The 25,990-nt window shown below is 45.7% G+C and overlaps 1 protein-coding gene across 1 annotated transcript; it reads left to right on the top strand.

Moving 5' to 3' along the window:
- The first annotated feature begins 390 nt into the window (after window positions 1-390).
- LOC140288760 (xanthine dehydrogenase/oxidase-like) lies at window positions 391-25,732 on the top strand. The gene is made up of 35 exons (XM_072379213.1): window positions 391-588; window positions 1,154-1,211; window positions 5,806-5,902; window positions 6,025-6,133; window positions 6,211-6,337; window positions 6,424-6,485; window positions 6,585-6,677; window positions 6,755-6,829; window positions 7,825-7,969; window positions 8,047-8,139; window positions 8,309-8,460; window positions 8,990-9,083; window positions 9,399-9,508; window positions 13,438-13,622; window positions 13,696-13,858; window positions 13,944-14,033; window positions 14,106-14,275; window positions 15,779-15,902; window positions 15,973-16,092; window positions 16,184-16,280; window positions 17,715-17,839; window positions 19,306-19,439; window positions 19,507-19,594; window positions 19,673-19,759; window positions 19,836-20,027; window positions 20,095-20,240; window positions 22,598-22,679; window positions 22,768-22,863; window positions 23,254-23,457; window positions 23,596-23,648; window positions 23,727-23,841; window positions 24,650-24,715; window positions 24,804-24,992; window positions 25,069-25,236; window positions 25,347-25,732. Exons 1-35 carry the CDS (start codon window positions 478-480, stop codon window positions 25,395-25,397), a joined length of 4,071 nt encoding a protein of 1,356 aa, XP_072235314.1. The 5' UTR covers window positions 391-477; the 3' UTR covers window positions 25,398-25,732.
- The last annotated feature ends 258 nt before the right edge of the window (window positions 25,733-25,990 follow it).

The following is a 25,990-nucleotide window of genomic DNA, read 5'->3' on the forward strand; positions in this document are numbered from 1 at the left end:
ATCTGGCCTGCTGCCAGGAGGCGGAGCCAACAGGAGGCGGGGCCAACAAGGGGCGGGGCCAGCAGGGGCGGGGTCAGCAGGAGGCGGAGCCAGCAGGACTGTCACAGCTCCTATGACCTCAGCCCTCCTTACGCAGTCGCTACTGTACTGCAGTGTGTTGGCTGACCTTTGACCTGCAGGTTGAAATTGAGCTGTGAATAATTAGCTTCAAGTAGAATATAATAGCTTTATGATCAAAGGTCATTGCTGTTACTGTCGTTCATCCCTCCTCAAAGTCATCTCAGAGTCAGAGCCAATCAACCGGCCACCTGTCTGCGCTCGGAGGAAACCTCCTGAACTGCTCCTGAACGCACCACCGCACTGACCTCAGGTGGTCGCTGCGTTCTGCGAGGAGGAGGAGCCGGTCCAGCCTCCAGGAGGACCACCTCCCTCTGAAAAGAGCAGCGACAGTCTGCATCATCGAAGACCTGAGGAGGCATGAAGAGGACGCAGGAAACCAGCGGCATGAGGGACGTGGACCAGACCGTGGCTGAAACCGAGGCCCGGTCCGACTCAGGCGAGCTCATCTTCTTCGTTAATGGGAGGAAGGTAAAAACACGACATTTTAAACTGACTTCATGCTGACGTTCTGCTGATTTAGAAGCTGTGACTTCCCTTTTATATACTGTACTGACCTGACAGCGATGCGCTGGCAGGTCTTCTTCTTCTTCTGTTTTATCTGCAGTAGTTTATCATGTATTACACTCGCATAAAGACAGGGAGGATTTGGTTATAAGAAGACAGTTTACGCTAATTTAAGATGAATATTTTAATGTTAAAAAGCAAAAATTTGCTCGTTTCAGTCAGGAGTTGGAATGAAATCTGTCAGAATGCAGAACAAAATGTGAACACGAGAGCTTCACGAGACGCTGACAAAGAAACCCTCAGACTCCATGCAGCTAACCTTTTGTCATGTGTTAAGTGTGAAGAAGCACATTAAGTGAAATCAACCAAGACCGAAGCAGATTGAACTGATGAGAAATCCTCACATGAACAGAAGAAGCACATTTTTACGTTTTAACCTGAATAAAGTGAGCTCAGACCCACTCATCATGAGGGTTTGTGTTCTCCTGGACCTGAAGATCCAACTGTTGAACTTGTTTTTGTCTCTCAGATCGTTGAGGAGAGCGCAGATCCTGAGATGACCCTGCTGACGTATCTGCGGAGGAAATGTAGGATTACACACAGATATGTAGAGAAATGCACGGCTGAATGTTCACGTCTGACTGGCTCCTGCTGCTCTGAAGCTTTGTCCTGGTTTCATGTCTCTGTGAAAGCCGTCTTTACAAAAAGAGCAAACAAACCTTTAGTTTTTGCTTCCATCTTTGGAAACAACGCCTAAAACCTTTAACAGACAGATGTTTGAAGCTAAAACTTTATTATGTGACCGATTCTGTGTTTTTGTTAAGCTGCTCTGAGGTCACTGACCGTCTCTTAGATCCTCCGATCAAAGTCCAGAACTTTTCTACTCATGTTGTGCCAAGTTAAAGAATCCTGAACCAGTCAGAGAAAACTGGTGTTCAGGTAGAGATGTAATAACTTCCAGGTGTTCAGACAGAGATGTGATAACTTCCAGGTGTTCAGGTAGAGATGTAATAACTTCCAGGTGTTCAGGTAGAGATGTAATAACTTCCAGGTGTTCAGACAGAGATGTAATAACTTCCAGGTGTTCAGGTAGAGATGTAATAACTTCCAGGTGTTCGGGTAGAGATGTAATAACTTCCAGGTGTTCGGGTAGAGATGTAATAACTTCCAGGTGTTCAGACAGAGATGTAATAACTTCCAGGTGTTCAGGTAGAGATGTAATAACTTCCAGGTGTTCAGACAGAGATGTAATAACTTCCAGGTGTTCAGGTAGAGATGTAATAACTTCCAGGTGTTCAGACAGAGATGTAATAACTTCCAGGTGTTCGGGTAGAGATGTAATAACTTCCAGGTGTTCAGGTAGAGATGTAATAACTTCCAGGTGTTCAGGTAGAGATGTAATAACTTCCAGGTGTTCAGGTAGAGATGTAATAACTTCCAGGTGTTCAGACAGAGATGTAATAACTTCCAGGTGTTCAGGTAGAGATGTAATAACTTCCAGGTGTTCAGGTAGAGATGTAATAACTTCCAGGTGTTCAGGTAGAGATGTAATAACTTCCAGGTGTTCAGGTAGAGATGTAATAACTTCCAGGTGTTCAGACAGAGATGTAATAACTTCCAGGTGTTCAGTTAGAGATGTAATAACTTCCAGGTGTTCAGGTAGAGATGTAATAACTTCCAGGTGTTCAGGTAGAGATGTAATAACTTCCAGGTGTTCAGGTAGAGATGTAATAACTTCCAGGTGTTCAGGTAGAGATGTAATAACTTCCAGGTGTTCAGGTAGAGATGTAATAACTTCCAGGTGTTCAGACAGAGATGTAATAACTTCCAGGTGTTCAGGTAGAGATGTAATAACTTCCAGGTGTTCAGGTAGAGATGTAATAACTTCCAGGTGTTCAGGTAGAGATGTAATAACTTCCAGGTGTTCAGGTAGAGATGTAATAACTTCCAGGTGTTCAGGTAGAGATGTAATAACTTCCAGGTGTTCAGACGGAGATGTAATAACTTCCAGGTGTTCAGGTAGAGATGTAATAACTTCCAGGTGTTCAGGTAGAGATGTAATAACTTCCAGGTGTTCAGGTAGAGATGTAATAACTTCCAGGTGTTCACACAGAGATGTAATAACTTCCAGGTGTTCAGACAGAGATGTAATAACTTCCAGGTGTTCAGGTAGAGATGTAATAACTTCCAGGTGTTCAGGTAGAGATGTAATAACTTCCAGGTGTTCAGGTAGAGATGTAATAACTTCCAGGTGTTCAGGTAGAGATGTAATAACTTCCAGGTGTTCAGGTGGAGATGTAATAACTTCCAGGTGTTCAGACAGAGATGCAATAACTTCCAGGTGTTCAGGTAGAGATGTAATAACTTCCAGGTGTTCAGGTAGAGATGTAATAACTTCCAGGTGTTCAGGTAGAGATGTAATAACTTCCAGGTGTTCAGACGGAGATGTAATAACTTCCAGGTGTTCAGGTAGAGATGTAATAACTTCCAGGTGGTCAGGTGGAGATGTAATAACTTCCAGGTGTTCAGGTAGAGATGTAATAACTTCCAGGTGTTCAGGTAGAGATGTAATAACTTCCAGGTGTTCAGGTAGAGATGTAATAACTTCCAGGTGTTCAGACGGAGATGTAATAACTTCCAGGTGTTCAGGTAGAGATGTAATAACTTCCAGGTGTTCAGGTAGAGATGTAATAACTTCCAGGTGTTCAGGTAGAGATGTAATAACTTCCAGGTGTTCAGGTAGAGATGTAATAACTTCCAGGTGTTCAGGTAGAGATGTAATAACTTCCAGGTGTTCAGGTGGAGATGTAATAACTTCCAGGTGTTCAGGTAGAGATGTAATAACTTCCAGGTGTTCAGGTAGAGATGTAATAACTTCCAGGTGTTCAGGTAGAGATGTAATAACTTCCAGGTGTTCAGGTAGAGATGTAATAACTTCCAGGTGTTCAGGTAGAGATGTAATAACTTCCAGGTGTTCAGACAGAGATGCAATAACTTCCAGGTGTTCAGACAGAGATGTAATAACTTCCAGGTGTTCGGGTAGAGATGTAATAACTTTCAGGTGTTCAGGTAGAGATGTAATAACTTCCAGGTGTTCAGGTAGAGATGTAATAACTTCCAGGTGTTCAGGTAGAGATGTAATAACTTCCAGGTGTTCAGGTAGAGATGTAATAACTTCCAGGTGTTCAGACGGAGATGTAATAACTTCCAGGTGTTCAGACGGAGATGTAATAACTTCCAGGTGTTCAGGTAGAGATGTAATAACTTCCAGGTGTTCAGGTAGAGATGTAATAACTTCCAGGTGTTCAGGTAGAGATGTAATAACTTCCAGGTGTTCAGGTAGAGATGTAATAACTTCCAGGTGTTCAGACAGAGATGTAATAACTTCCAGGTGTTCAGACAGAGATGTAATAACTTCCAGGTGTTCACACAGAGATGTAATAACTTCCAGGTGTTCAGACGGAGATGTAATAACTTCCAGGTGTTCAGACGGAGATGTAATAACTTCCAGGTGTTCAGGTAGAGATGTAATAACTTCCAGGTGTTCGGGTAGAGATGTAATAACTTCCAGGTGTTCAGACAGAGATGTAATAACTTCCAGGTGTTCGGGTAGAGATGTAATAACTTCCAGGTGTTCAGGTAGAGATGTAATAACTTCCAGGTGTTCAGGTAGAGATGTAATAACTTCCAGGTGTTCACACAGAGATGTAATAACTTCCAGGTGTTCGGGTAGAGATGTAATAACTTCCAGGTGTTCACACAGAGATGTAATAACTTCCAGGTGTTCAGGTAGAGATGTAATAACTTCCAGGTGTTCACACAGAGATGTAATAACTTCCAGGTGTTCAGACAGAGATGTAATAACTTCCAGGTGTTCAGGTAGAGATGTAATAACTTCCAGGTGTTCAGGTAGAGATGTAATAACTTCCAGGTGTTCACACAGAGATGTAATAACTTCCAGGTGTTCGGGTAGAGATGTAATAACTTCCAGGTGTTCACACAGAGATGTAATAACTTCCAGGTGTTCAGGTAGAGATGTAATAACTTCCAGGTGTTCAGACAGAGATGTAATAACTTCCAGGTGTTCAGGTAGAGATGTAATAACTTCCAGGTGTTCAGACAGAGATGTAATAACTTCCAGGTGTTCAGGTAGAGATGTAATAACTTCCAGGTGTTCAGACAGAGATGTAATAACTTCCAGGTGTTCAGGTAGAGATGTAATAACTTCCAGGTGTTCAGACAGAGATGTAATAACTTCCAGGTGTTCAGGTAGAGATGTAATAACTTCCAGGTGTTCACACAGAGATGTAATAACTTCCAGGTGTTCAGGTAGAGATGTAATAACTTCCAGGTGTTCAGGTAGAGATGTAATAACTTCCAGGTGTTCACACAGAGATGTAATAACTTCCAGGTGTTCAGGTAGAGATGTAATAACTTCCAGGTGTTCACACAGAGATGTAATAACTTCCAGGTGTTCAGACAGAGATGTAATAACTTCCAGGTGTTCAGGTAGAGATGTAATAACTTCCAGGTGTTCACACAGAGATGTAATAACTTCCAGGTGTTCGGGTAGAGATGTAATAACTTCCAGGTGTTCAGGTGGAGATGTAATAACTTCCAGGTGTTCGGGTAGAGATGTAATAACTTCCAGGTGTTCAGGTAGAGATGTAATAACTTCCAGGTGTTCACACAGAGATGTAATAACTTCCAGGTGTTCAGGTAGAGATGTAATAACTTCCAGGTGTTCAGGTGGAGATGTAATAACTTCCAGGTGTTCAGGTAGAGATGTAATAACTTCCAGGTGTTCAGACAGAGATGTAATAACTTCCAGGTGTTCAGGTAGAGATGTAATAACTTCCCGGCCTTACATCGGTTCGCCTTGAACAGTCAGAGCTGACAGATTCAAAACGGTTGCTGCTGAGAAGCCACTGATTACAGTTCAGAGAGGACTTTGAGCAGGGCTGCTGACTGAGGGCTGTTCATTTGAGAAGTATTCAGGATAAAATGTAGAAAAAGTCAAGGCCGTGGCATGAAAACTGCTTATGTGTGAAGCTGCCATGAGCAGAAAGAACAGAACAGTCTGAAGGTCAGGGTCTGTTTCTGAGAGCGTGACTGGACTTTGAAGATGGTCTTAAATCTGTCAATGATTCGGTGATTTCACTGTAAACTCTGTGTGTTCAGTGGGTTTAACAGGAACAAAGCTGGGCTGTGCTGAGGGTGGATGTGGCGCCTGCACCGTCATGCTGTCCCGATACGAACCGCACACCGAGGAGCTCCTGTATCCTTTAGCAGAGTTTCTGTGTAAATGTGTGCCGTCAGCTGCAGTCATGCGCTTCAACCTGACGTCTGAGGCTCTTTGTGAGACTAAACTGATTTCATGTTTACTTTAACTGCATCCAGTCACTATGCGGTGAACGCCTGCCTCGCCCCCCTCTGCTCCCTGCACCTGGTCGCCGTGACGACGGTGGAGGGAATCGGCAGCGTGGCGAGAAAGCTGCACCCCGTGCAGGTAAAAACACCTTCGGTACAGACAGGAAGTAACAGGTTTAAATTGATGAATGACACATCGTGTGTTCTGGTGTCCAGGAGCGGATTGCCAGGTCTCACGGCTCGCAGTGTGGCTTCTGTACGCCGGGCATCGTCATGTCCATGTACGCACTACTGAGAAACAACCCCACACCCAAGATGGCCGACGTGGAGGAGGCCTTCCAGGGTACTCACTTGTAGTTTTACCTCATTAGCAGGAGTGATAACACATATCAGGAATACAACTCTTACAATAACCTGCTGTTCTATCAGGGAATCTGTGTCGCTGCACTGGATATAGACCCATTCTGGAAGGCTATAAGACCTTCACTGTGGTGAGAACGCCTCTGTTGACTTCTTTAGTTTTATGCTGAGCTAACCTCGTGATATCACCATTAAAGTATTAAAAACACAGTGGGTGGTTTTTCCTCCAGGAGGGCGGATGTTGTGGAGGCAGAGGGCGGGAAAACGGCTGCTGTATGACCAATGGGAACGGAGCTCTTAAAAGCTCAGAGGACGAAGTGGACGTAAGTCTCACAAACTGTCAGGACTGATCAGCATGTTTTATGTTTCGTGACTTTAAATTGTGCGTGTTTTTGTTCAGGAGACGCTCTACAACATCGCAGACTTTGCACCATATGACCCCACACAGGAAGTCATCTTCCCTCCTGAACTCATGGTAAACACACATAGTAGAACAGAAACATGGCTGCGAAGCATGTTCAGCAATATCTGGGACATTTTAATGCTAAATGGGGCTAAAACTGATGACATGTAAATCACAGAGTCATCAGCATACGGTCAAATGTTTAGCCTCAGGCTAAGTTTGACATTACTGAAAACAACTTGGAGATATGTCCTTCATTTGTTTCACCTTTTTTTGGAAACCATTTGCATAGACACCTGAATTACTGCGAGTTACGCTGCACATCTCCGGCTTGGTCCATTACTGTTGATGAGAAAGCATTGTTTGCTAGCATCTGCTGCTAACTTACAGCTAGCTGCTAACTCACAGCTAGCTTCTAACTCACAGCTAACTGCTAACTCACAGCTAACTGCTAACTCACAGCTAACTGCTAACTTACAGCTAACTGCTGAACTGTCTCCCTCTGGGATCAACAGAGTAACTATCTGAATCTATATATAGAGCTGGAGTGTTTCAGATCTGACTGGAGGAGCAGCTTCATTATGTCTGAGTTGCTGCTTAAAAGAGTGCAGAGTAGCTGACCTCGCCAAAGGGGCGGAGTTTAGCAGCTGCTCAGTCTCTTCCCTGTTTCAGTAGGTGTCAGACAGAGAGCCACTCTGCTTAAACCAACAGGTATTTTGACTAAAACCTGTCTCAAACATCCCAATAAGACCTGAGAAAGGTGTCAAATTCTTCATCTGTTCATCAGCAGCGTGTCTTCAGAACTGCAATAAAGATTAAAAAATACAGAAAAAAGTGGCTTTAAAGTTGATTTAAGTGATTAAAAAGTTCATCCGGGCCATGTACTGTTCATTGAAGCTGCTGGTGAGGCCTTTAATGCAACTCTGCAAATCTTGCAAAGCATGATGGGAACTGTAGTTCCCATGTTTGTTCAACTCTCAACATGTCAGTAACCTTCCTGTTGGACTAATATCTTTCATGAACTGATCCTTCCACTACTCTTTTGTTCTTTCTTCCGTATCATCTAGAATCTGTCTAAAGGTCAGAGGTCGCACTTGCTGTGTTTCCGTGGCGATCGGGCAACGTGGCTGCAGCCCGCCCGTCTGGAAGAGTTCCTGCATCTGAAGTGGAAACATCCGGCTGCCCGAGTCGTGGTGGGAAACACCGAAGTGGGTCAGTCTGCTGCTCCTAAACACCGACTCACTCATTGTTGGCTTATTCATTCACTGACTCGCTGTCTGTGTGTTCAGGCATTGAAGTGAAGTTTAAGAACATGGTTTACCCGGTCATCCTGGCTCCGGCCTTCATCCCTGAGCTGAACGCTGTGACTCACGCAGAGGATGGTGAGCATCTGATGTCACTGCTGCAGAAACTCCTGCTGAACAACAAACAGAATAAACAAGACAAAGAAAACAGATTAGGGAACCAAAAACCAATATTTTAGGCCATTTACACCCATTCCTGAATGAAAGACACTGTGCAAATGTGGCTAAAAGTCTAATTTGTGCTCAGGTATTGAGTTCGGTGCAGCGTGTACTCTCAGCCACATGGGAGCGGTGCTGAGGCAGGCGGTGGAGACTCTTCCTCCTCATCAGACTGAGGTCTTCCTCGCCATCCTGGAGCAGCTGCGATGGTTCGCTGGACAGCAGATCCGTAATGTGGCAGTGAGTTCAAGCATCTGTCTCTGATTGGCTACTCTCAAAACCAAGGGGAGGAAAGTTAAAAGTGTGACGATATGATCTAACGGAGCCTCTGGATACACCGGCTCAGTCTATCTTCAGGGAGAAGGTCTCATTGAAGCACCTTCAGCTTTTATTTGTAGTCTCAGTCAGGTTCCTACATCTAATTTCAAGGCTCCCCAAAATCCACCAATTGGGGGGGCAAGTGCTTTAAAATTCCCAGGAAATACACAGCACCAATGGGGAGTGTACAAGAGGGTAATTAAGGTGGCCAATGAGAGGAGACCTTCTCACTGAGCCAGTGCTTAGTTCAGGGGCCGATACATGGTGGGAATTTCCAGCAAACGCATTGGAGGATTTGATGAACCGGATCCAATGGGAGAGTATCAGGAGAACACCCTGAGTGTCAGTGGTTCATGCTGTTCAGGATGTTTTCAGGAAATAGACCGGTCCAGTTCAGCTCAGATTCAGTAAACTGTGTTGAATGTCAGATTCCTAACAATCCTGTTTTCAGGCTGTGGGGGGGAACATCATGACTGCCAGTCCAATATCAGACCTGAACCCCGTCTTCATGGCAGCCGGCTGCAAACTCACACTGATGGACAAGGGTAACCTTCATTTAAATGTCACAAAGCTGCATGCCTGGATGTAAAGTCATGAAAATGGATGAAGTCCCACAGTTATGTTTGAAGAGGCGTTTCATTTACCTTTAATCCAAAGTCCAAACTGTCAGTCTGTGTTTTTGCCTGTAAACGCTGGTTTTATAATGTTGCATCACAGCTTGTGCAACACTCAGATATCAGTGTTTTCTTCTGCTGATGAGGGCTTTTAACTCGAGGTACGAGGACGACACCTGAGATTGTGAAGATGGGAAACAGTAAACGTACAAATTAACCGTGACCTCTGACGTCTCTGTCCATCAGACGGCAGTCGTGTGGTTCAGATGGACGATGGTTTCTTCGTGGGTTACAGGAAGACGGCTGCGCGCCCACAGGAGGTCCTGCTCTCTGTGAACGTCCCATACAGCAAGAGGGTCAGTACAGCATTCAGTGACCACAGTCTGTGACCAAGTTACAACAGGAAACATCTAGCGCTCGCCGCCAGTCACACACCAAACACTCTCAGTCCTCTGGAACAAACGTGGAGCAGCTCAGTTCATCCAGCAACATGGAAACCAGATAAAACCAGTGAAATTACCAGTTAAACCAGTGAAATTACCAGTTAAACCATTGAAATTACCAGACAAAACCAGTGAAATTACCAGTTAAACCAGTGAAATTACCAGTTAAACCAGTGAAATTACCAGTTAAACTAGTGAAATTACCAGATAAACCAGTGAAATTACGAGATAAAATCAGTGAAATTACCAATTAAACCGGTGAAATTACCAGTTAAACCAGTGAAATTACGAGATAAAATCAGTGAAATTACCAATTAAACCGGTGAAATTACCAGTTAAACCATTGAAATTACCAGACAAAACCAGTGAAATTACCAGTTAAACCAGTGAAATTACCAGTTAAACCAGTGAAATTACCAGTTAAACTAGTGAAATTACCAGATAAACCAGTGAAATTACCAGATAAAATCAGTGAAATTACCAATTAAACCAGTGAAATTACCAGTTAAAACCAGTGAAATTACCAGATAAAACCAGTGAAATTACCAGATAAACCAGTGAAATTACCAGATAAAATCAGTGAAATTACCAGTTAAACCAGTGAAATTACCAGATAAAATCAGTGAAATTACCAATTAAACCAGTGAAATTACCAGTTAAACCAGTGAAATGACCAGTTAAACCAGTGAAATGACCAGTTAAACCAGTGAAATTACCAGACAAACCAGTGAAATTACCAGTTAAACTAGTGAAATTACCAGATAAAATCAGTGAAATTACCAATTAAACCAGTGAAATTACCAGTTAAACCAGTGAAATTACCAGATAAACCAGTGAAATTACCAGATAAATCAGTGAAATTACCAGATAAAACCAGTGAAATTACCAGTTAAACCAGTGAAATTACCAGATAAAACCAGTGAAATTACCAGTTAAATCAGTGAAATTACCAGATAAAACCAGTGAAATTTAAATCAGTGAATTTACCAGTTAAACCAGTGAAATTACCAGTTAAACCAGTGAAATTACCAGTTAAACCAGTGAAATTACCAGTTAAACTAGTGAAATTACCAGTTAAACCAGTGAAATTACCAGTTAAACCAGTGAAATTACCAGACAAACCAGTGAAATTACCAGTTAAACTAGTGAAATTACCAGATAAAATCAGTGAAATTACCAGATAAACCAGTGAAATTACCAGATAAACCATTGAAATTACCAGACAAAACCTGTGAAATTACCAGATAAACCAGTGAAATTACCAGATAAACCAGTGAAATTACCAGTTAAACTAGTGAAATTACCAGTTAAACCAGTGAAATTACCAGTTAAACCAGTGAAATTACCAGTTAAACTAGTGAAATTACCAGATAAACCAGTGAAATTACGAGATAAAATCAGTGAAATTACCAATTAAACCAGTGAAATTACCAGTTAAAACCAGTGAAATTACCAGATAAAACCAGTGAAATTACCAGATAAAACCAGTGAAATTACCAGATAAACCAGTGAAATTACCAGATAAAATCAGTGAAATTACCAGTTAAACCAGTGAAATTACCAGATAAAATCAGTGAAATTACCAATTAAACCAGTAAAATTACCAGTTAAACCAGTGAAATTACCAGTTAAACCCGAGAAATTACCAGTTAAACCAGTGAAATTACCAGACAAACCAGTGAAATTACCAGTTAAACTAGTGAAATTACCAGATAAAATCAGTGAAATTACCAATTAAACCAGTGAAATTACCAGTTAAACCAGTGAAATTACCAGTTAAACTAGTGAAATTACCAGATAAACCAGTGAAATTACCAGTTAAACCAGTGAAATTACCAGTTAAACTAGTGAAATTACCAGTTAAACCAGTGAAATTACCAATTAAACCAGTGAAATTACCAGTTAAACCAGTGAAATTACCAGTTAAACCAGTGAAATTACCAGATAAACCAGTGAAATTACCAGTTAAACCAGTGAAATTACCAGTTAAACTAGTGAAATTACCAGTTAAACCAGTGAAATTACCAGTTAAACCAGTGAAATTACCAGACAAACCAGTGAAATTACCAATTAAACCAGTGAAATTACCAGTTAAACCAGTGAAATTACCAGTTAAACCAGTGAAATTACCAGATAAACCAGTGAAATTACCAGTTAAACCAGTGAAATTACCAGTTAAACTAGTGAAATTACCAGTTAAACCAGTGAAATTACCAGTTAAACCAGTGAAATTACCAGACAAACCAGTGAAATTACCAGTTAAACTAGTGAAATTACCAGATAAAACCAGTGAAATTACCAGACAAATCAGTGAAATTACCAGTTAAACTAGTGAAATTACCAGATAAAATCAGTGAAATTACCAGATAAACCAGTGAAATTACCAGATAAACCATTGAAATTACCAGACAAAACCAGTGAAATTACCAGTTAAACCAGTGAAATTACCAGTTAAACCAGTGAAATTACCAGTTAAACCAGTGAAATTACCAGATAAAACCAGTGAAATTACCAGATAAACCAGTGAAATTACCAGATAAAATCAGTGAAATTACCAGTTAAACCAGTGAAATTACCAGATAAACCAGTGAAATTACCAGTTAAACTAGTGAAATTACCAGTTAAACCAGTGAAATTACCAGTTAAACCAGTGAAATTACCAGACAAACCAGTGAAATTACCAGTTAAACTAGTGAAATTACCAGATAAAACCAGTGAAATTACCAGACAAATCAGTGAAATTACCAGTTAAATTAGTGAAATTACCAGATAAAATCAGTGAAATTACCAGATAAACCAGTGAAATTACCAGATAAACCATTGAAATTACCAGACAAAACCAGTGAAATTACCAGATAAACTAGTGAAATTACCAGATAAAATCAGTGAAATTACCAGTTAAACCAGTGAAATTACCAGATAAACCAGTGAAATTACCAGTTAAACTAGTGAAATTACCAGTTAAACCAGTGAAATTACCAGTTAAACCAGTGAAATTACCAGACAAACCATTGGAATTACCAGTTAAACTAGTGAAATTACCAGATAAAATCAGTGAAATTACCAGATAAACCAGTGAAATTACCAGATAAAATCTGTGAAATTACCAATTAAACCAGTGAAATTACCAGTTACAATAGTGAAATTACCAGATAAACCAGTGAAATTACCAGATAAACCAGTGAAATTACCAGTTAAACCAGTGAAATTACCAGTTAAACTAGTGAAATTACCAGATAAAATCAGTGAAATTACCAGATTAAACCAGTGAAATTACCAGTTAAACTAGTGAAATTACCAGATAAACCAGTGAAATTACCAGTTAAACTAGTGAAATTACCAGTTAAACCAGTGAAATTACCAGTTAAAATAGTGAAATTACCAGTTAAACCAGTGAAATTACCAGTTAAACCAGTGAAATTACCAGTTAAACCAGTGAAATTACCAGATAAAACCAGTGAAATTACCAGATAAAACCAGTGGCGGGTCAGTAGGTCAGTGGCTATGATGTCATAACCAGACTCCATAAAACACTCCAAATGTATAATTTTAACAAAGACATTTAAAGGTATGTTTGATTTGAGCAGATATTACAGTGTTGAAGGAACACAACAATAAGACCTGCTGACTAACCTATAATCTGAAAATGACCTGGACGGACCCATAAAACCATCACCACCATCCGATTTAACCCAGCTGCCCGTCAGTATCGTTCTTCAGTCACTTTGCGGCACCTCGTTATGTTTTCTTTAAACTAAACGCAGTAACCAGGTACTCCAGGTTACTTCCTGTCACCTTCCCAGACCTCCAGCAGCTCCTCGTCCACCATTTTCTCTCCACAGACTCAGTTCGTCTCCGCCTTCAAACAGTCGCCTCGGCGTGAGGATGACATCAGCATTGTCACCGCTGCAATGAGCGCCACCTTCACTCCTGGAACTGATATTGTGGAGGACTTGAGGTTGAGTTATGGCGGCATGGCGGCGACAACTGTGCTGGCCAAGAGGACGGCGAGCAGACTCCTGGGAAGGTAACACGAATGCAGAGATTGAGGATGAAGGGAGGAGTTAAGGAGGGAGGTAATACTGTGTGGTGTCATGCAGGTCGTGGGGGGAGGAGCTTCTGCAGGAGGCTTGCTCCTCATTGGCTGAGGAAATGACCCTTGACCCCACGGCGCCAGGCGGCATGGTGACGTATCGGCAAACGTTGGCTCTTAGCCTCTTCTACAAGTTCTACCTGACGGTGCTGAAGAAGCTCAGATTGCAGGTTTGTTCCTGTCAGATCTGACACCTGACGATAGTCTCTGGAAACTGATTTCGTGGTTAATTTAAATCTGTGGTTACGCCATCAGGGCGTGAATGTGCAGGAGGTCGGCTCGGAGTGTGCAAGCGCAACGGAGATTTACCATCCACAGACGCCATCCAGCGTTCAGATCTACCAGGTACAAGAAGGCAGGCGGGGTGTGACATAACCAGAGTCCCTGTCCAGGTGTAACGCTCTGCTCCTCCTGTAGGCGGTGCCAGAGGGCCAGAGTCAGGACGATGTGGTGGGACGTCCCATAATGCACCTGTCGGCCATGAAACAGGCCACAGGTGAGGCCATTTACTGCGACGACGTGCCGTTGTATGAGAACGAGCTCTACCTGGCGCTCATCACCGGCACCAAGGCTCACGCTCGAATCCTGTAAGATACCTGCACCTCGCACACCTGCACCTCGCACACCTGCACCTCCCACACCTGCACCTCCCACACCTGCACCTTACACACCTGCACCTCACACCTGCACCTCCCACACCTGCACCTCACACCTGCACCTCCCACACCTGCACCTCACACCTGCACCTCTCACACCTGCACCTCTCACACCTGCACCTCGCACACCTGCACCTCTCGCACCTGCACCTCTCACACCTGCACCTCACACACCTGCACCTCTCGCACCTGCACCTCCCACACCTGCACCTCACACCTGCACCTCGCACACCTGCACCTCTCGCACCTGCACCTCTCACACCTGCACCTTACACACCTGCACCTCACACCTGCACCTCCCACACCTGCACCTCACACCTGCACCTCCCACACCTGCACCTCACACCTGCACCTCTCACACCTGCACCTCTCACACCTGCACCTCGCACACCTGCACCTCTCGCACCTGCACCTCTCACACCTGCACCTCACACACCTGCACCTCTCGCACCTGCACCTCCCACACCTGCACCTCACACCTGCACCTCTCACACCTGCACCTCCCACACCTGCACCTTACACACCTGCACCTCACACCTGCACCTCCCACACCTGCACCTCACACCTGCACCTCCCACACCTGCACCTCACACCTGCACCTCCCACACCTGCACCTCACACCTGCACCTCTCACACCTGCACCTCTCACACCTGCACCTCGCACACCTGCACCTCTCACAACTGCACCTCGCGCACCTGCACCTCGCACACCTGCACCTCGCACACCTGCACCTCTCGCACCTGCACCTCGCGCACCTGCACCTCGCGCACCTGCACCTCGCGCACCTGCACCTCGCACACCTGCACCTCGCGCACCTGCACCTCGCACACCTGCACCTCGCGCACCTGCACCTCGCGCACCTGCACCACACGCACCTGCATCTCGCGCACCTGCACCTCGCACACCTGCACCTCGCACACCTGCACCTCGCACACCTGCACCTCGCGCACCTGCACCACACGCACCTGCACCTCTCACAACTGCACCTCTCACACCTGCACCTCTCACACCTGCACCACGCACACCTGCACCTCTCACAACTGCACCTCTCACACCTGCACCTCGCACACCTGCACCTCGCACACCTGCACCTCGCACACCTGCACCTCGCACACCTGCACCTCGCACACCTGCACCTCTCACACCTGCACCTCGCACACCTGCACCTCGCACACCTGCACCTCTCACACCTGCACCTCTCACACCTGCACCTCGCACACCTGCACCTCTCGCACCTGCACCTCGCACCTGCACCTCGCGCACCTCTCACACCTGCACCACACACACCTGCACCACACACACCTGCACCTCGCACACCTGCACCTCTCACACCTGCACCTCGCACACCTGCACCTCTCACACCTGCACCTCGCACACCTGCACCACATATACCACACCTGTCCAGTCTCACCAGGTGTGTGTGTGTGTTCCAGCTCTGTGGACACGTCGGCTGCTGAATGTCTGCCTGGTGTCGTCTGCTGCCTGTTTGCTGATGACGTTCCTGGCAGCAACGCCACCGGGATCCGACAGGACCAGAGCGTCCTCGCTGACGGAAAGGTGCGCTTCTGTTAATCTGACCAATCAGGCACCTGTGTGGTTCAGACCGATGACGTACGTATCTGTGCAGGTCACCTGTGTGGGTCACATCATCGGCGCCGTGGTGGCCGACACTCAGCTTCACGCTCAGAGAGCTGCCAAAGCCATGAAGATACAGTATGAAGAGCTGCAGCCTATCGTCACCATCCAGGTGAGACCAGACACACCTGGATAATCCCAGCCGGACTTCCTGAGCCACATTCTTACCTGTGACTGAAGGCTATTGTTGGTTTGATTGACAGGAGGCCATTGCTGCTCAATCCTTCTATCAGCCAATCAGAACCATCCAGAGTGGAGACCTGGAGGCGGGGTTTAAACAAGCTGACCACATCCTGGAGGGTAGGACTGCGTGTGTGTGTCACAGCAACCAGAGAGATACGCAGCAACGCACGCCTGATTACGTGCAGATTGTATTTCACGTGTGACAAGAAGCTGCGTACGAAAAAACCCAAAAACTGTATCAAGGTTACTAAGTTTCTGCCGTGTTTTCCCAATCAGGCTCCATCTAATAATATATATACAATCAGACTCATCTGTCGGGAGTGTGTTGCAGCTACTCAGGTGAACAAACCGAACGCACCTCTCCAGCGGTCCCAGCAGAACCGATGACCTGCGGAGGCGTGTTTAACTTACAGAAGTTTGTCACTGATTCTGTGAAAGTAACAGAACTCTTTCTCTGTCCTCGGTGAACTGATGAATCAGTCTGTGTCTCGTATTGAGTCAGGTATTGAGTCAGGTATTGAGTCAGGTATTGGGTCAGGTATTGGGTCAGGTATTGGGTCAGTTATTGGGTCAGGTATTGGGTCAGGTATTGGGTCAGGTATTGAGTCAGGTATTGGGTCAGGTATTGAGTCAGGTATTGGGTCAGGTATTGAGTCAGGTATTGGGTCAGGTATTGAGTCAGGTATTGGGTCAGGTATTGAGTCAGGTATTGGGTCAGTTATTGGGTCAGGTATTGGGTCAGGTATTGGATCAGGTATTGATTCAGGTATTGAGTCAGGTATTGGGTCAGGTACTGGGTCAGGTATTGGGTCAGGTATTGGGTCAGGTATTGAGTCATGTATTGGGTCAGGTATTGGGTCAGGTATTGGGTCAGGTATTGGGTCAGTTATTGGGTCAGGTATTGGGTCAGGTATTGGGTCAGGTATTGAGTCAGGTATTGAGTCAGGTATTGGGTCAGGTATTGGGTCAGGTATTGGGTCAGGTATTGAGTCAGGTATTGGGTCAGGTATTGGGTCAGGTATTGGGTCAGGTATTGGGTCAGGTATTGGGTCAGGTACTGGGTCAGGTATTGGGTCAGGTATTGGGTCAGGTATTGAGTCAGGTATTGGGTCAGGTACTGGGTCAGGTATTGGGTCAGGTATTGGGTCAGGTATTGAGTCAGGTATTGGGTCAGGTATTGGGTCAGGTATTGGGTCAGGTATTGAGTCAGGTATTGGGTCAGGTATTGAGTCAGGTATTGAGTCAGGTATTGGGTCAGGTACTGGGTCAGGTATTGGGTCAGGTATTGGGTCAGGTATTGGGTCAGGTACTGGGTCAGGTATTGGGTCAGGTATTGGGTCAGGTATTGAGTCAGGTATTGAGTCAGGTATTGGGTCAGGTATTGGGTCAGGTATTGGGTCAGGTATTGAGTCAGGTATTGGGTCAGGTATTGGGTCAGGTATTGGGTCAGGTATTGAGTCAGGTATTGAGTCAGGTATTGAGTCAGGTATTGGGTCAGGTATTGGGTCAGGTATTGGGTCAGGTATTGATGACTGAGTGATTGTGTCTCAGGTGAGATGCACATCGGAGGTCAGGAGCATTTCTACCTGGAAACAAACGTCACTCTGGCTGTTCCCCGAGGAGAAGATGGAGAGATGGAGCTCTTTGTTTCCACTCAGTCCACCACTGACACGCAGGTAATTCATAATCCTGAAGTAGCTGGAGCAGTTTCTCTGCATCACCCTGAGACGGGATGTTCCTGTTTTATTACGAAGGTGAAAGAAGGCAGAAACCTGCTTTATATGTGAGTCAGAGGACAGATCCTGGTCAGAAATAACTCCTCACTGTAGGAGAAGCCAATTCAGAGTAAACACAATAAACTTCTGCTACAAACAAAACGGACCAGACTTAGAGAATAATTCCCTAAATTCAACAATTAACCTTCTAATACTGGCTCAGTACCTAATGAAGAACCTCCTAAACCCTACAATCCCTACAGACCAGTGAGCAGTGCTGGCCATCATGTCTTTGGGGTCATCAGGTGGGAACCTCCTTTCATCAGTGTTTAGTTTAGTTGGGTCCACAGTACCTCCAGGAGGCTGGACAGGGATCACTGGTGTCCCAGAGTCACTCCTAATGCCAGCCATCACTGCTCCACCCCTCCAAAAGCAGCGTTATTATCAGCTGCCCCAGCCTCTCACCAGCTGCACACCAGCCATAGCGGGTGGGGATACAGACCCTGGTTCAGGGAGGGGGGGTAATGAAAGTAAAGAGGGGGTCAGAGGTGGAGGCACAACAGGACACACCAGCAGATTAAGGCCAACTCACCTAAAATGGCCACCTGGTTTCAAAAGGCTCACCTGGGCAGCACCCTCCACTTAAATACATCCTGGATTTCTTCCTTGCTTCTTCCAAGAGTCTGTTTACCCTAAGTGCCCCCCCTGCTGGGCCCCCAGCTATTACTGCTTCTTCTAACCCAAATCCACTGACTGGACTTTACTGCCTCATCTGACACTTCCTTCACTATTTTCCTCACACTCTGTCCACTTACACCCAAATCCCTGAATGAGACAGACTTTGCAGCAAATCCTCTTCATCCTACTTCCACTGGACAGATCCTAACTTTCCATCCTCGCTGCTCTGCTTCTGCCCCCAACTCCACATACCTAAGCTTTTTCCTTTCATATGCTTCTGCCACAAATTCCTCCCAAGGAACAGTCAGCTCTATGAAATTGACTCTAATTCTACTCATAGACCACAACACTATATCAGGCCTTAGGTTTGTAGAGGATATTTCCTGGGGAACAACAAGCTTTCCTCCTAAATCTACCTGCATCTCCCAATCCAAGCATCCTCTAAGCTGCGTTGCCTCCTTATTGCCTTATTAACTTTCCTCCCTTCTTGAACAAACTGACTTGTCAGTCTCTTCGGAAATACCATCTAGAGTAACTATATAACTAGACAATTTCTCCCTGAAGCGCTCAGGTCCAAAGAGAACAACTTCAGTTTGTCTGAGTTTAGAAGCAGAAAGTTCTGAGTCATCCAGGTCTTTATGTCTTTAAGCCTGTAGTCTGACCAACCTATTGGTTTCATCTGGTTTCATAGATAAGTACAGCTGAGTATCATCAGCATAACAATGGAAATAATGTTCATCGTGCCTCAGTCTCAGGTGGCGAGGGCGCTGGGCGTCCCGGCCAACAGAGTGGTGGTCCGCGTGAAGAGGATGGGAGGAGGCTTCGGGGGGAAGGAGAGCCGGTCGACCCTGTTGTCCACCGTGGTTGCCGTGGCAGCGAACAAGTACGCGTGTTTATTGAACCTCTAACCCCTGAAAGTACAAAGTCAGCAGCAGGTTTCTGTGTTTCAGGCTGAAGAGGCCCGTCAGGTGCATGCTGGACAGAGACGAGGACATGCTGATCACAGGAGGACGACACCCCTTCTACGGGAAATACAAGGTAGGCAGTGCTGCCTGGTCCATTTAGCGCTGTGTGGGCGGACTGTTGCTGCAGAGCTCTTTGTCTTCTCCCCTGCAGGTCGGTTTTATGAACAGCGGTAAGGTTGTGGCTCTGGATGTGTCCTACTACGGTAATGCTGGAAACTCCATGGACCTATCTCTGGCAGTGAGTAGCATCTGCAGCCACGGTTCCTCTTCACGGCGTCACACTGTATACTGATGACGCAGTTTTGTTCGTCCAGATCTTGGAGCGCGCTCTGTTTCACATGGAGAACTCGTACAGCGTGCCCAACGTCCGCGGCCGAGGCTTCCTCTGCCGCACCAACCTGCCGTCCAACACCGCCTTCAGGGGCTTCGGGGGACCACAGGGCATGATGGTGGCAGAGAGCTGGATGACAGACGTTGCTCAGAGTCTGGGCCGCTCAGCAGAGGAGGTTTGTATCCAGCAAACAGCTGAACTCTGGTGGATGAGCAGCGGCCAGTCAGTGTTTCTGTGCTCAGGTGCGTCGGTTGAACCTGTACACCGAGGGTGAGCTGACGCCGTACAACCAGATCCTGCACGGGCTCACTTTGGATCGCTGCTGGGAGGAGTGTCTGTCACAGTCTGGATACAGGCAACGCCGAGCTGCGATTGACTTGTACAACAGGTAAGAATGGACCAGAGTTTCTTCACCCTTTCAGTGCCAAAGTTATTTAAAAAAGATTTGCAAAAGCTTAACACTGAATTCTGAACACATTCAATAACATTTCTATATTAAGTTATTTAAATTTATTACTCTTGTTGACCTTTAAAACAGGTGCAGTTGTGCAGAACAGGTGCAGTTGTGCAGAACAGGTGCAGTTGTGCAGAACAGGTGCAGTTGTGTTGAACAGGTGCAGTTGTGTAGAACAGGTGCAGTTGTGTTGAACAGGTGCAGTTGTGCAGAACAGGTGCAGTTGTGTTGAACAGGTGCAGTTGTGCAGAACAGGTGCAGTTGTGCAGAACAGGTGCAGTTGTGCAGAACAGGTGCAGTTGTGCAGAACAGGTGCAGTTGTGCAGAACAGGTGCAGTTGTGTTGTGTTGAACAGGTGCAGTTGTGTAGAACAGGTGCAGTTGTGTAGAACAGGTGCAGTTGTGTTGTGCAGAACAGATGCAGTTGTGCAGAACAGGTGCAGTTGTGTTGTGCAGAACAGGTGCAGTTGTGTAGAACAGGTGCAGTTGTGTTGTGCAGAACAGGTGCAGTTGTGTTGAACAGGTGCAGTTGTGCAGAACAGGTGCAGTTGTGTAGAACAGGTGCAGTTGTGTTGAACAGGTGCAGTTGTGTTGTGCAGAACAGGTGCAGTTGTGTTGAACAGGTGCAGTTGTGTTGAACAGGTGCAGTTGTGCAGAACAGGTGCAGTTGTATTGTGCAGAACAGGTGCAGTTGTGCAGAACAGGTGCAGTTGTGTTGAACAGAACAGGTGCAGTTGTGCAGAACAGGTGCAGTTGTGCTGAACAGGTGCAGTTGTGCTGAACAGGTGCAGTTGTATTGTGCAGAACAGGTGCAGTTGTGTTGAACAGGTGCAGTTGTGCAGAACAGGTGCAGTTGTGCAGAACAGGTGCAGTTGTGTAGAACAGGTGCAGTTGTGTTGTGCAGAACAGGTGCAGTTGTGCAGAACAGGTGCAGTTGTGTTGTGTTGAACAGGTGCAGTTGTGTAGAACAGGTGCAGTTGTGCTGAACAGGTGCAGTTGTGTTGAACAGGTGCAGTTGTATTGTGCAGAACAGGTGCAGTTGTATTGTGCAGAACAGGTGCAGTTGTGTTGAACAGAACAGGTGCAGTTGTGCAGAACAGGTGCAGTTGTGCAGAACAGGTGCAGTTGTGCAGAACAGGTGCAGTTGTGCAGAACAGGTGCAGTTGTGTTGTGCAGAACAGGTGCAGTTGTGTAGAACAGGTGCAGTTGTGCAGAACAGGTGCAGTTGTGCTGAACAGGTGCAGTTGTGTTGTGCAGAACAGGTGCAGTTGTGCTGAACAGGTGCAGTTGTGTTGAACAGGTGCAGTTGTGTTGTGCAGAACAGGTGCAGTTGTGTTGTGCAGAACAGGTGCAGTTGTGTTGTGCAGAACAGGTGCAGTTGTGCAGAACAGGTGCAGTTGTGCTGAACAGGTGCAGTTGTGTTGAACAGGTGCAGTTGTGTTGTGTAGAACAGGTGCAGTTGTGTTGTGTTGAACAGGTGCAGTTGTGTAGAACAGGTGCAGTTGTGCTGAACAGGTGCAGTTGTGTTGAACAGGTGCAGTTGTGTTGTGCAGAACAGGTGCAGTTGTGTTGTGCAGAACAGGTGCAGTTGTGTAGAACAGGTGCAGTTGTGTTGAACAGGTGCAGTTGTGTTGAACAGGTGCAGTTGTGCAGAACAGGTGCAGTTGTGTTGAACAGGTGCAGTTGTGCAGAACAGGTGCAGTTGTGTTGAACAGGTGCAGTTGTGTTGAACAGGTGCAGTTGTGCAGAACAGGTGCAGTTGTGTTGAACAGGTGCAGTTGTGCAGAACAGGTGCAGTTGTGTTGAACAGGTGCAGTTGTGCAGAACAGGTGCAGTTGTGTTGAACAGGTGCAGTTGTATTGTGCAGAACAGGTGCAGTTGTGTTGAACAGGTGCAGTTGTGCAGAACAGGTGCAGTTGTGTTGAACAGGTGCAGTTGTGTTGAACAGGTGCAGTTGTGTTGAACAGGTGCAGTTGTGCAGAACAGGTGCAGTTGTGTTGTGTTGAACAGGTGCAGTTGTGCAGAAACGGTTCAGTTGACACTTATTTACAAAAGCAACAAGGAGCACAAAAGAGGCAAAACATCCTCAAAGAGCAGTGTTAGAAGTTAAAATAGTATTTTAGAGTTTATCTTTACTAATATTATCTAATATTTTTATATTTCCTTTGAAACTCGTGGGGGAGGTCGAGGCGTTAAAGCATCAAACAGTCAGGATGGGTTGTAAAAAGCACAAAATATAATAAAAACCCACCAGAACATGTTTGAAATGAGCTCTTTCTGTTTTCTCATCAGACAGAATCGATGGACCAAACGAGGCGTTGCCATGGTTCCCACTAAGTTTGGCATCAGCTTCACAGCCTCCTTCCTCAACCAGGTCTCAGCCACCATTTCACTGCTGAAGGAACAATCATTTGGAGCCTTTGCTGTGACTTTGTTTGACTTAACGAGAGTTTTGCCTCCAGGCCGGTGCTCTGGCTCACATCTACACAGACGGCTCTGTGCTGTTGACTCATGGGGGAACCGAGATGGGGCAGGGGCTCCACACCAAGATGGTTCAGGTACAGGAATAAACCATCAGTCTGTGTAGAAGAATGTGAAGAATCAGGATCTGATTAAAGAATTTTTACTGATTTTCTCGTTTTTATGAGGATAAAATGACAGAAAAACATGAAAAATATCAGAAGTTGGAGCAGCTTTGTTCATAGTTGTGTTCATGAACTCAGAAAAGAATCAAAAATAAAAGAAAAATGTGTTCAGAATCCAGTGTGATGTCATCAGTGATGTCACCACATGTAAATTAGGTGAATTAATTAACTTCCTTCATAAACTTTGGGTCACAGTCGGTATTTTTCTTTATTTCTTTATTCATGTTCTGTTGGAACGCGACTTTTTATCCTTGAATGAATTGCGTAAAGCTCAACGACACTTAACTCCGTGTTGATCTCCAGGTCGCCAGCAGGATTCTGGGTATCCCCTTTTCAAAGATCCACATCTCAGAGACCAGCACCAACACGGTGCCCAACGCCAGCCCCACCGCCGCCTCCGCCTCCTCCGACCTGAACGGAGCTGCTGTGCAGAACGCCTGCGAGACCCTGCTGAAGCGCCTGGAGCCGTACAAGACCAAGAACCCCAAAGCATCATGGGAGGACTGGGTGAGGAACAGTTTCTCTAGTTTTATAAGCCAAGCTCCAAAAGTAAAGTCAGGTGTTTCCAGTTAAAGTAAAAGTTCAACATCAGATGATGAATTTCATGACTTAATGTCCTCAGTCTCCTCGTCTTTGTGTCCTTAGGTGAAGGCTGCGTACTTCGACAGAGTCAACCTCAGCGCAAACGGCTTTTACAAGTAAGTTCACCAACCAGGTCCCTGCTTCAGTTCATCTGGCATCAAGCGGGAGTTTCTCTGATTCCTTGTCCTCATCAGGACTCCAGACCTGGGTTACAGCTTCGATACGAACTCGGGCAGAGCGTTCAACTACTTCAGCTACGGAGTGGCCTGTTCGGAGGTGGAGATCGACTGTCTGACCGGAGCTCACAAGGTCAGCACAACCAAAGCTCACAGAAGCTTGAAAACATTCCCCAAAACCTAAAATGTTGGGATAAACTGGTCCTGGTGTTCTGTCTGCATGTGCAAACCATTTAAAGTCTGTATGAACCTTTATGCTGACGATACCGCCTCTTATTTCAAAGTCTGTGTGAACCTTTATGCCGATGATACCGCCTCTTATTTCAAAGTCTGTGTGAACCTTTATGCCGATGATACCGCCTCTTATTTCAAAGTCTGTGTGAACCTTTATGCTGTTGATACCGCCTCTTATTTCAAAGTCTGTGTGAACCTTTATGCTGATGATACCGCCTCTTATTTCAAAGTCTGTGTGAACCTTTATGCTGATGATACCGCCTCTTATTTCAAAGTCTGTGTGAACCTTTATGCTGATGATACCGCCTCTTATTTCAAAGTCTGTGTGAACCTTTATGCTGATGATACCGCCTCTTATTTCAAAGTCTGTGTGAACCTTTATGCTGATGATACCGCCTCTTATTTCAAAGTCTGTGTGAACCTTTATGCTGATGATACCGCCTCTTATTTCAAAGTCTGTGTGAACCTTTATGCTGATGATACCGCCTCTTATTTCAAAGTCTGTGTGAACCTTTATGCTGATGATACCGCCTCTTATTTCAAAGTCTGTGTGAACTTTTATGCTGATGATACCGCCTCTTATTTCAGCTTCATTAAGTTTTCTGCTCAGGCTCAATCTGCTGCAGCATTTATTTAAATGGGTTTTAAATAAAGACAGGATCTGACACATGTGAGGTTTCATCACAAAGCTTTATGTCGTCTTACAGAACCTCAGCACCACCGTAGTCATGGATGTGGGTCACAGCCTCAACCCGGCTATCGACATCGGGCAGGTGAGTCGTCACATTCGCTGCCATCACTGGAAGCTAAACCCTTTTATTTGGAGCACCCCCCTAAGGTCTAAACGTCCTGCCCCTGCAGGTGGAGGGGGGCTTCATGCAGGGGCTGGGCCTCTTCACCCTGGAGGAGCTTCATTATTCACCTCAGGGCGTCCTCCTCACTCGGGGTCCAGGTTCCTATAAGATCCCGGCCTTCGGGGACATTCCCACGCAGCTCACCGTCTCGCTCCTCCGCGACGCCCCCAACGACAAAGCCATCTTTGCCTCGAAGGTACCGCCACAGTCAGCAGCAGTTTAAACATCGTGCTCTCGAACAAACACAGACTGGTATGTTTCGTCCTGACCAGGCTGTGGGCGAGCCGCCTCTCTTCCTGGCGTCATCCGTTTTCTACGCCATCAAAGACGCCATCAGCGCCGCCCGGGCGGAGTCGGGCATCACAGGACCCTTCAGGTTGGACAGCCCCGCCTCTGCCGAGAGGATCCGCAACGCCTGCAGCGACCGCTTCACCAAACTGGTACGAAAGCTTCCCGATCCTGTCCGGTTTTACAGCTCTGAGTCAAGAAGTGGTCCCTTTGAAATGGGCCCGAGCTTTTTAACGTGTGCTGGGTGTGTTTTCTGTGGCAGTGTCGCCCCGTGGAGCCGGGAACCTTCAGGCCCTGGTCTGTGCAGGTGTGAGAGGAGGACGTTTCCACTCAGGATCGACTCATAAAGCACATGATGGCGTTGTCGTCGTGGTAACGGTGTATGAATGAGAGCGAAGGCGCTGCATGTTCGTCCATCTGAAGCTCAGGGAATCTAATTTCCACAGTCAGATGTAATCTATATTAAGCATTAATCATTCTCTGGTATAATCAGCTGTAATCGTAGATAAACTCGGGAGGAAGATGAAGCTCAGTCCTGCTTTCTTTAAACGAACATCGACGGGAACGTGATGCACTGTGAATTACTACATTTAGATTTTTCAACTGTTGCCTGAACAAAATAAAACTTTCAGAATCTTCTTTTGTTTTGACGTTTTCCTTCCAGTAAGACCCTTTAACCGCAGTCCGGATCATGACATTATTCAGGGTTTATGGTTGCTATGGTGACTCCCACCTACTCCAGAAACTGCTTCAAACACTCGTTGTGTGAAAATTAGTTGGATTGAAAACCTTTTGGAAGCAGCAGAACCTCGTTCTGGACTCAGATGTATTTTTATTGACCTGCTGTGTTTTAAATGGTTTTTATGGCAGCTTAAAGAGTCCGAATCATGAGATTATTCAGGGTTT

This window comes from Leuresthes tenuis, unplaced genomic scaffold, assembly GCF_036924035.1.
Source record: "Leuresthes tenuis unplaced genomic scaffold, fLeuTen1.0.hap1 SCAF_1, whole genome shotgun sequence".
NCBI classification, from domain to species: Eukaryota; Metazoa; Chordata; class Actinopteri; order Atheriniformes; family Atherinopsidae; genus Leuresthes; species Leuresthes tenuis.